The sequence below is a fragment of the Dipodomys merriami genome, unplaced genomic scaffold (genome assembly GCF_024711535.1).
Source record: "Dipodomys merriami isolate MVZ:Mamm:240054 unplaced genomic scaffold, mDipMer1.0.p SCAF_41, whole genome shotgun sequence".
Classification (NCBI taxonomy): domain Eukaryota; kingdom Metazoa; phylum Chordata; class Mammalia; order Rodentia; family Heteromyidae; genus Dipodomys; species Dipodomys merriami.
The window spans coordinates 10,514,777-10,526,376 of NW_027205715.1; the positions used below are offsets into that span (position 1 = coordinate 10,514,777).

Here is an 11,600-nt window from a genome sequence, read left to right on the forward strand (position 1 = left end):
ACTCCTGACTAGGCAAGGTCTATGTGAATTATTCTTGTTGATGAGTTGCAGTGTGCTGCACAGAGGCACAGAAACCGTGCTGTGAGACAGCCATGCTGCTGGACCCACTTCCTGCTTGGCTGACTGCAGTGGTCTATGAGTTCCTGCTTCTCCCACTCCTGATCCAGGGTGAGACTCCTGCAGGGGAGGGGTTGGGATGGGGGTAGAGGGGACAGGGACCAGGGTGAGATCTGCTACATTGTATACAGGAGAGTGTGAGGTTGAAGGAAGAAGAGAGAAAGGGGCAGGAGGAGATGACAGATGATAATGTGGGAAAGTTATGTAACTTAAGCCCAGGGTGGTGATCATACAGTTCAGAGAGGGTCATGGATGCTCGAGGACACAGAGGAATGAGCTCTATATGAAAGAGACTGAGGTGCACAGACATGTGCTAGCCACAGTCAGGAATTCTAGACATTTCCTTCCTCCGTGTGTTGTTGCATCTGAAGCTGTAACTGCTACTGAATCTGCTAATGCAATTGTCATTCTCACTATCCTCTGTTTCTGAGTGGGTCCCCTTAATCACCAGAAAGCATCAATGGCATGCTCCAATATGCCCCAACATAGGTTGCCCCAGAAACACATCAGGAAGTTGAACTGAGATGCCACTGGGTTTCTTTCACCTAGGTATCAACTCTGGGCAAAGGCTTGGCTTGCTTTCTAGGGCAAAGGGAATGTATACCATGCCTACCACAAAGTCTCCAGGCTCTTATCAAGAGCTCATGCCACCAGAGGATTATATACAGAAATGTGTGTGCAGCCTTTGATCCCCTCACCCCAGAGCATGCTAGGGTAGGCCCTGGTTAACTCCCTACCCTGTCCTATTTAATCTGCCCTAAGGAGTTTCCCTCACCTCACCCATGACCCACTCCTACCATTTCCCTCCCTTACCTGCTCTTGATCAGGCAATGGCTGTGATTCTGAAATAACAAGTCCAAGATAACAACTGTTCATAACAGGAGAAGCTGGTGTACAAATCTTGCTATCCAGAAGACTCAGGGTTTTAAATCTCTTAATTCAAGGGTCACTTTTTGCTCTGCATGGCTCAGCTTCCTCATACCATTTCATCAGGGGCTTGAAGCAACATGCAGGTAGCTGGTCTCTAACAGGAACTTGTGAGCAATGCTTATCCATTCCTGTAATAACTATGAAGCATGAGTGGCTGATGACCACAGTGAGGTCCAGGGTCAGAGATCCCATCTAGTCAAAACCTCTTGCATAGACAACACGGAGGCCAGCGGTATGTCTTTGGACTTGGAAAGATATTGGGAAATTGTTGTCTATGGTGTCTATTTGTGGTTGCTAGCTTGGCTTCAGCCATACCAGGTGACAGGAAGCTTCCTGGTTCACAATTAGCTCCCAGATAGTGCTTGGGGGCAGGAGAGTTACTTATCTTGCAAAAACAGATCAGGTTTGAGAGTTTATATAACCTGATAATAATAGGGGAAACAGGGTTCCAGTAGAAGAGAAATTGGTACTGATTAAAAAATAGCAACAGCTTGTGGGCCTGACTGGATGCCTCAAAACATTAGAAGGAGCAGGAGTTTGGGGGCTATCAAACATGAGCATACATGAGAGTCTTCTCTGTCTTAAGTTAGGGGAAATGAACCAAATGTATGCAGCATCCAATCATCATGATTACACAAGCCAGGTTGATGTGGACCATAAGATGATTTCCAGTGGCCTCCTTCCTCCTTGATCCCCAACACAAGCAGACCAGGGATTTCATGATGTAATCAGACTCTGTTACTCTCTCCTTGCAGCCCTCATTTCTTCTTGACATTTTCATTACCTCCAGTGTGAGTTTCCTGAGAATTGGAACTGTTCAGTCCAATCCTCAGAATCCAGCTAGTATCTCGTAAAACCTGTTAGGTCACTGGAATTGATGCTTATCATCCTATCACCCAACACCCAAGCTAGAAGCTCCAAGGGCTTAATGATGGTGCCAAGATCCAAAGAACCTCAGGGAAGCCTGCCTGGTAGGAAGATCTGGGTCAGGTCAGTGAAAACAGTGGTGTTAGAGCACAGTCTGCAGGCAGAAAGTATATGAAGCCATTGAACCTGCAGATCAGAGGACCTTGCCAGGCTGAGCTGTGGGTGGCATAGAGCCAACAGGAGCCACAGCATGAATGGCAGCTGATGGGGCACACCCAACTCTCATGTGCATCTCTCTACCCACAGGCCAGGACCCAGCCAGCCCCATCAGAACCACACACACCGGGCAGGTGCGGGGCAGCCTCATCCATGTGAAGGACGCCAATGTGGGAGTGCACACCTTCCTGGGCATTCCCTTTGCCAAGCCACCTGTAGGACCACTGCGGTTTGCCCCTCCAGAGCACCCTGAGCCTTGGAGTGGTGTGAGGGATGCCACCTCCTACCCAGCCATGTAAGCTCTTGCAGGGTGAGAATCTCTGTAGTGGATGGGTACTCTGGCCCAGACTTAATGTTTCTCCCATGTAAACCACACACTCCATTTCTTTTGCATTGGAGCATTTCCCATGTCAATTTTTGCAATAATTTGCTGAGATTCAGTAGGTGGAGCAGTTTTGCCAGGCTCCTAGCTCTGGCTTTGCATATGAACAGTGCTAGTAACAGGTGCCAAAGCACAGAGATACTTGAGCCATGAGAATTTTTCTCTGCCAGAAGAGGAGATATCCCCAGGAAAGGTTCACTTGGGCTGTATGAACCTCATAGAGCTCCTGGTCTGGCAGCAGATGTTACAGATCCCTGTGGAGGGCAGCAGTGAGGACTACTTGCAGAAGCCAAGCTCCATAGTTACTCTGCCTACTCAAAGGGCCGAGTGGTATTGGCTAAGGAAAAAATCCTTGTGCTTCCAAAGTGGAGATGTGGTGGAAGGAATGTGGTTCCCTTGGGGTTTGTATTTGAATTCCAACAATATCCATTACCCTATGTGTAACTGAGCTTCATTCATTCATACTACACTGGTATGGTGGCAGCAACCCTGTCCAGGCCTTAACTGGCACAGAGAGAAAGTATAAATGTCAACCCTTGCAAACAATGTTTCTAGAAGGCTCTATGATTCAAGATTTCCAAGACTTAGGATAGAGAAATCCAATGTGCACAACAAGGTAAAGGCTTCCAGGAGGTCAGAGCTCCATCCTAGTTTGAGATGGAGAGTCTCACCCATCCCAGGCATGTGGTCTGCATCTCGGTTGGGAGAGACATGAGAAAAGATTCTGAATAAACAGGGCACCAGTGCCACAGAGGTTCACAGCGGCTGGGAACAAATCTAGCCTCAAGATCAGATTTTTGACCATGAGACAAATGCTGGAATAATTGTATACTATTATAACCAGGTGTCTGCAAAATGCTGACTTAATGAATTCACTGAAGACGGGGAAGCTAACTATACCTCCCATCGCCATGTCTGAAGACTGCCTTTATCTCAACATCTATTCACCTGCCAGTGCCCAAGAGGGCTCTAACCTGCCTGTGAGTGTCAGGACTTGGTTGACCTAAGTGGGAGGACATTTCTTCTGAATGACTCTCAGTAGTGACAAAAACAACCTGGACTGTGAGGCAAGATGGAACCTAATGAGAAGTTTCATTATCAGGTTCCAAACAGCATTTGTGAGGAAGAGTGAATCACCAATGGTAGAGGATGCAGAGTCCTAACTTCTCCCAGATGTTAGAGGCCTGGGCTCTCTAATCAAACAAGAACTCACTGTCCCAACATGAGCCCAGAAGAGTTACTAAGGAACTCAAGAGCTGATCTTTGAGATCACCCAAGTTAGGGGTTATCTATTGTGCCAATGCTAGTATTAAAGTGAAATAATCTGGAAAATACCCCTTTCCTTTCCACTTTAGATGGCCAAGAGACTTAAGGCACCAATAGTCTAGTTTTGGAGCCATCAATTCAGACTTGGATTCCAGGAGTAGACCCACAGGGATAATGGAACCCTCACTGAGGGCCAAGTCCGGAGGGTCCTGAGGGAGTTCTTTCTATGTTGGCAAGTGCCCACATCCAAAACCATGGAAAATGTAATGGATGATAAAAGTAGCATTGGGGATGGATGAAAATCAGTGATAGCTGTCATGACTTTCCCAGGTGATGGTGTGGATCCATGGTGGTGGACTGATTGTAGGTTTGGCTTCCTGGTATGATGGATCCAGGCTGGCAGCTATTGAAAATGTGGTGGTGGTCACTATCCAGTACCGTCTGGGAGTCCCGGGCTTCTTCAGGTGAGCCTGGGATTGAAATGGGCAATGAGGGCCGAGAAGAGCTGGGCAGCCCTGTGACCCTTGTCTCTATCATTTCTCAGCACTGGAGACCAGCATGCCACTGGCAACTGGGGCTACCTGGACCAAGTGGCCGCCCTACGCTGGGTCCAACAGAATATCGCCCACTTTGGAGGCAACCCCGACCGTGTCACCATTTTTGGCGAGTCTGCAGGTGGCACAAGTGTGTCCTCACATGTCGTGTCCCCCATGTCCCGAGGACTCTTCCATCGTGCCATTATGGAGAGTGGGGTGGCCCTGCTGCCAGACCTCATCTCCAGCTCCTCTGAAGCAGTCCGCTCAGTGAGTGCCCTCAGCTGCCCTGGTCCAGACTCCCTGTATTTTCCCTCACCCTCTGAACTTCTTGTTCACCCTGCTTGCTTGGGACAAAAAGGACCATGGAGGTAAATTGGGAACTTCTTGGAAATTGCTGAGAGCTCCTGTGTCAAATCCACACCTCTTAGCCTAAAAGAGGCTATGTGTGGTTTGTGGCTAAGAGAGCTACACCCAGATTCTCCCATGTGGACACAACCATGAATGCAGGGAGGATGAACCCTCCTACCAAGGTCCCTAAGCAGAATGGGAGCAATTTTACACCTACAGCAATCCACACACTATACTATAAGAGATCTTGAGAAACTTGCATCAATCTGGGTCTGGGAAAACCTCTCTTGCTACTTTAAAGGGTGAAGCAACCCTGCCTGGTTGCTTTCCAGATGGTGGCCAACCTGTCTGCCTGTGGGCAGATGGACTCAGAAGCCCTGGTTCGCTGCCTCCGCACCAAGAGTGAAGAGGAAATGCTGGCTATTACCAAGGTCAGGGTGAATGGTGTGGTGGGGTGTGGCAGGGGGGCCTGCCCACTGCTCCCAGATGGGGAGAGGAAGACAGGGTATGTTACTCAGTCCTAATACTCTCAACAAATGACTCTAATGTTGTAGCCCTAGATACAAAATGAAAATTAAGGGGAGTTAACCCAAGTTTTGGATTACTTGGGATGTGTGTAGGAGAGAATGCTGGGAAGAATTGGGATAGATAGTGTGGAAGTAACATGAGGACAAGAGAAAATACGTGGTATGTGATCCCAAATACTCATCATGGATGCCTCCTCAGACCTTCCAGGTCATCTCTGGAGTGGTGGATGGGACCTTCCTACCCAGGCATCCCAAGGAGCTGCTGGCCTCTGCTGATTTCCACCCTGTTCCTAGCATCATCGGAATCAACAGTGATGAGTATGGCTGGATCATTCCCATGGTGAGACTTACTTCTAACTCATTAGTAGTCTGGGGAGCTCATCTGTTATGTGTGTGAGTGGTAGGGGTTGCATGGTGGGACAGGGCATGATACCTTCATGGCCAGGACATTCCAAACTTAAACTATCTCTCCATCACTCAGACTGTGGGATTCTTTGACACGATAAAGGGAATAAACCAAAGGACATTGCCAGCTGTTATGCAGAACATGGTAGGAAGCAAGGTAAGGATCTGAACACCTGCACCAATGGATGGGAAACCACAAGATATTGTTCATACAGTAACCTTCAGGAATACAGGATGGTATATGAATGTGTTTGTGGCAGGGTAACACCTGAGCTTAGCCTCATCCCCACTATGACCCAGGTCCCATTTCCCCACACAGAGGCTTCCCTTTCCCTGCCACTGCACTCCTGCCTAACCTGACTCTCTCTGATCCTCTTGGCATAGAACTTGCCTGCTGAGTATGCTCACCTGCTGATGGAAGAGTACATGGGGGACACCGAGGACCCCCAGACCCTCCAAGCCCAGTTCCAAGACATGATGGGAGACTTCATGTTCGTGATGCCCGCACTGCAAGTAGCACATTTTCAGCGTGAGTACATCTCTAGCTGAGGTCTGACTACGCAGCAGGCAGCTCAGAGCTTTGCATCCCAGCGCAGCTCTGTAGAGTCCAAGTCCCCACCCTTGTCTCTCTCAAGGCCCCCATGTGGGGCACTTGATGTCCCACAGTTCAGTGATTTCTCATGGCCATGGTAAGACACAGGCATCACTGGCTCTTTAAAGAAGTGGAAACTTAGTCAGTGACTATGTCCAAGACCACACAGGTAGGAAATACAAGTCATAATTTAACCCATTGGGATCACCAGGAAGAAGTCCTCAAACTCAATCCTAGACAGAGAATATAGCACTGACTGTGATGAGCACCTCTGGTTTTTGCAAGGCCTCCTCCTGCCTGAAGCTTCTCACTTGCCAGTGTCAACCTAGCTATTTTATCACCAAAGATGAGGAAGGACACCTCCAAGTGAGGGACCACCATGTGATCACCATAATTTCTCCACCTCCAGGTTTCCATGCCCCTGTCTACTTCTATGAATTCCAACATCGTAAGGACATCATCTCAGGCCTCAAGCCCCCACATGTGAAGGCTGATCATGGGGATGAAGTTGCCTTTGTCTTCGGGTCTTTCTTTTATGGCAACAGCCGTGAGTCTTCTTTATTTCTATAAGCTAGAATGGGCCACACAATGATTTCTGTAAGGTGATTCTCCTCCTGGTCTAAGTAAGGAAACTGAAGCTCAGAGAGAGGACAAGATCAAGTGTGCAAAATCTTACCATTCAAAAAGCTGCAGGTGTTTAGAATCCAAGCCCTTTCCCAAGCAGCCTGTGTTCCCAACACCTGTCCCCACCTACAATAAGGTGTCAGACATAGGTACAGAGTGCATAGTTGGAAGTTATGATTGTCCCTAAATGATTGCCAGGCACTGAGGGTCCAAGTGCCCTCTAGTCCAGGAATACACACAGGTGTATTTAGCTAGAGGCTGGGATGGGTAATGGAAGGTTGTGCAACGGCAGTGCTTGATACTGGGTAGGGAAGAAGAAAAGGATCAGGCCTGGTATGGAGAATCAGACAATAGATGCATGGAGGGTATAGAGTAGAAGTAGTCACCCTGAAATATTGTCTAAAGTGTGGACCCTTGTTCTCCTCTGTGCAGCTAACTTTTCTGAGAAGGAGGAGCTACTGAGCAGGAGGATGATGAAGTACTGGGCCAACTTTGCCCGGAATGGGTGAGATAATACACCTAATCCTGCCTGTCTGGATTGGAATCCACCTAGTGATCTCCTGTGGCATCTTCATGAACATACGTAATCCTTAATTATGTGACAGCTCCCTTTCAAACCCCAAGACTCACTCACACAGAAACAGTGCATTGTAGATACAAGTCACTTTCTCTTGCCCCAGATACCTGAAAAGTTGACCACAGTTTTGTGGAAACATCAGCATTCAACTCTGTGAGATACCTCTGAGCCATATGGACCAGACACTAGGGGCAAGGCCTTGTTTTCCTATATCAGAAAAGTTTCCCTCATTCTCACCCCACCCCAGCTCCTGATCTTTTGGGCTGCCTGGCATGACTCTAATGAGGTGGGTGGGTGCAGGCTCACAGGGACTCAGAATGACCCTCATTCCCCTCCTCCTGGGAGGGTGTGTCCACAGGAATCCCAACAGCGAGGACCTGTTCCACTGGCCTATATTTGACAAGAATGAGCTGTACCTACAGCTGGATATCCATCCTGCCGTGGGCCAGTCCCTGAAGGCCTCCAGGCTGAAGTTCTGGACCAAGACCCTGCCCCAGAAGATGCAGGAGCTCAAGGGGGCTAAGGAGAAGCATGTAGAGCTATAGTGGTCTATGTCAGGAAGAATGGGCTTAAGTGCAGGAAGGATCAGCAGGAGTTGCCCATATATCTACCAGGAAAAAAGAATTGAGTCCAAAATTCACTTAGCCATTTATCCTGTCTTTATCCAGCCATCCACCTACCCAACTAGGTGATACTTACGAACAACTACCCGAATGTTGTTCATGACCAACTTGCCTGAGCACTCTGTTTGATTTGCTCAATAAATGCCCCCAAGGCAATGAAGCTGGACCACCCCAGTGGGGCTCACTGCCCTTCACACCCCAATGGGTCTAGTTCCCTTTCTTTCTGCTCACCTCATATTTCCAACCTCTGTCTAATCCAAGTCACCAGACCCTCTTCTAATGAAGAAGGTGTTCTAAGCATGTTACCCTTTGGTGGGGGTCAAAATCCCATGTTTCTAACTTTTAAGTAGCCAACAATTAAACTAATTTAATGTCTAAGTGTCTCTAACACAGACAGACAGACAGACAGACAGACACACACACACACACACACACACACACGTGTCAACACAAAGCTCTGTTATAGATCAATTTATATACAATTAAATTCACCCACATCCACTCCTATATCATGTGTTAAAATGTTTCTTTTATCCAAAGAAATTCCTTTACACACTTGACAGTTAATTGCTTCCTTTTACTCAGCATTTTGTAAACTCCTGATTGTGTATGCTTGTTTTTTATTCCAGTCCTGGGACTTAAGCTCAGGGCTTTGCCTTCTCACTTGGCTTTTTCTACTCAATTTTAGATCTCTACAACTTGTACATACCTCCACTTCTTGCTTTTGCTGGTTAATTAAACATAAGAGTCTCAGGAAAGCCAGGTACTGGTGGCTCACACCTGTAATCCTAGCTACTCAGGAGGCTGAGATCTGAGGATTAGGGTTCAAAGCCAACCCCAGGCAGGAAAGTCTGTGAGACTCTTATCTCCAATTAACCACCAGAAGACTGGAAGTGGTACTGTGGATCAAGTGGCAGAGAGCCAGCCTTGAACTGAAGAGCTCAGGGACAGCGCCCAGGCCCAGAGTTCAAACCCTACAACCAAAAAAAAAAGGCTCAGGAACTTTTCTACCTGCATTGGCTTGAACCTTGATCTTCAGATCTCAGCATCCTGAGTTGCGAGGGTTATAGGCAAGAGCCACGACTGTCTGGGCCAATTCTTTTTAGTTGCTATTAAAATTATATATAATTTGGAATAAATAATAACCCAATGGACCATATCATACTGTGTATTATTTGTGGCTTGTAGTCACTACAATTAAAGCTTTGAGGATGGAGTATACGTCATACTTCCTTTCTTTTATTGAGAAGTGACGTCTATGAATGCACACCCCACTTTTTATCCACAACTAGATGCACATCTGAGCATCACACATTCTTTGCTGGGTTGTTTTTGTCTTTTCTTTTTCTTTCTTTTTTTGGTACTAGGAATGGAGCACAGGATGGTGTGCTTGCTAGGCAAGCACTTTGGCAATGAGCTACATCCCAGCCCTTTTTGCTATTTGCAAGTTGTTTAGGATACTTTCAAACCTCACTTTATGCACACACATACTTTTATTTCTATTGGATTCTACTCTGGGTTTTTTATTGTTTAATTGAAGATGAAAATATCACTGACTTTCCTGCCTGGGCTAGCTTTGAACCAAGATCCTCAGTTCTAAGCTTCCTGAGAAGCTAGGATTACAGGTGTGAGCCACTGGCACCCAGCTTGTGTCTCTGATGCTTTCTCTGTATCACTCTAGTTTGTCTTTCTGTGTCTATGTCTATTTCTGTCTATGTTTGCCTCTCTGTGTCTATCTCCCTTTCTCTTTTTTTCTCTCTCATCCTCTCTCTATCGCTCTCTTTCTATTGTGGTCCAGATCACTAAGTGTAAGTTTTCATCAACCTCCTAAAATATTCAGAAATGCTTCTAAAATCCTTTCATTCCATGTTTTTACTATTAACATGGTTATTGTGGATGTCGGGGTCTCTGAATGACGGTGCATACATGGAGACCTTCAGTCTTGCTTTGGTTCAGCACAGCCACGGAATTAAGAAGAAGCATTGTGATTTTCAGTGCAAATAAAGGAACTCATTACTGGACCCTGAACTTCAAGAACCTAGACTCTCAGCTCCCCAGCCCAGGTGCTAAGGTTAGGAGAATGAAGGTCAGAGACAGCTATTGAGTCTGAGTAGCTAAATGTCATCCTAAGATTCCAGAGCAGTGCCTGGATTTATGCACATCCCAGCCTCATTTTCTCCCCTTGTCTGGTGGTAACCTATTTGGCTGGTACTAGACCAGGGACATGAACTAACACCTTTCCCTCATTCCCTTCCTTCTTCATCTATGCCCCAGTTTGCATAATATCTATATCTCACTTTCTGATCAACCCACACCAGATTGCATGGATTGAGCCATGCACTGGTAGCCTGTACCTAACCCTCAAGAGGCTGAGGTCTGAGGATTGGATTTGAAGCCAGCCTCTGCAGGAAAGTCCATGAGATTCTTCTCTCCTGTTAAGCAGCAAAAACCTGGCAATGGAGCTGCAGCTCCAGTGGAGTGTAACACCAGCTTTGAGTGAAAAACCTAAGGGATAGCTCTTAGGCCCTGAGTTCAGGCCCTAGTATCAGCACACACACACACACACACACACACACACACACACACACACACACACACACACACACACACACACACACACACACACACACACAGAGATTCCAGGAGCAGAAGCACCACATTAGTTTTTTTTTTCTAATCAGTCCCTAGTGAATTACGCTAGCATTCCCATCAATCTACTATAAAACCCTAGCCTGTACACAGGAGTGAAACATTAAACTTTGGCTAGAGACTCTGCCAACATGTGCTGATGGTGATCTGTCCCTTGTCTATTCTCTAAACTGTGAGTGAGTCTACCAAGAGCATCTGCCAAGTCTGGGTAGAAGAGTCGAGTCTGGGACCATGTCCTAAGCCATAGTTCATTAGAATGGAGACCTTGAGTGCACATCAGATCTTGTGGCTAGATTGGAGGTCAGAGACTCTTTAGCCAAGTCATGCCAGGGGAAACGAGCCCTCCAGGAAGGGCACTGCGAATGAATGCCTCTGGCGCCATGCTGAGGGTTCTCAACAGGATTGTGTACCAGTTTGGAGAATCAAAGCTAGTTCACACAGGAAATGAAGACCATGTGGCGTTGAGCCTGGTACCACTTCCTCTGGGAAGTCAGGTTGTGCTATGTAGCATATCCTTCTGTCTCACTGCATCCTAGCAGGATTCTACATATTTCACACACTCCAGATTATTGACCTGGCTCCCAGATTACCACAGTCCCAGAGAGTCCTGTCTCTTCACAATGCTTTAACCAGCAAGTTCCCTTTAAATGTTGTTCAAGTGGGTAATTGACTGCCCTTGATCTCAGCCATCAGGGTACACAGATAAATGCCACAGTGAGAAGTATGTTTAAAAGGACCAGCCATTCCTAGATGGAGAGGATCCATGCAGACTCACAGACCATGACTCTAAGGGATGAGGAACCTTAAGGGGGAATTGGCAACCTATGAGCAATAAGATCAAGGAGGAATTTCAAAATGAGCTCCCTGTCTCTGCTCACATGCTCACCTTTACCCCATGGAAGCTGAGAGGCATTGTCCATCTGTGGAATCCAGAGCCTGCT

The 11,600-nt window shown here is 47.0% G+C and overlaps 1 protein-coding gene across 1 annotated transcript; it reads left to right on the forward strand.

The window, feature by feature from the left end:
* The first annotated feature begins 7 nt into the window (after nucleotides 1-7).
* On the forward strand, nucleotides 8-10,789 carry LOC138806976 (pyrethroid hydrolase Ces2e-like). Its single transcript, XM_069992491.1, has 12 exons — nucleotides 8-168; nucleotides 2,221-2,425; nucleotides 3,357-3,492; nucleotides 4,109-4,242; nucleotides 4,323-4,581; nucleotides 4,995-5,093; nucleotides 5,389-5,529; nucleotides 5,671-5,751; nucleotides 5,979-6,123; nucleotides 6,596-6,733; nucleotides 7,243-7,315; nucleotides 7,746-10,789. Exons 1-12 carry the CDS (start codon nucleotides 93-95, stop codon nucleotides 7,930-7,932), a joined length of 1,674 nt encoding a protein of 557 aa, XP_069848592.1. The 5' UTR covers nucleotides 8-92; the 3' UTR covers nucleotides 7,933-10,789.
* Nucleotides 10,790-11,600: the final 811 nt, after the last annotated feature.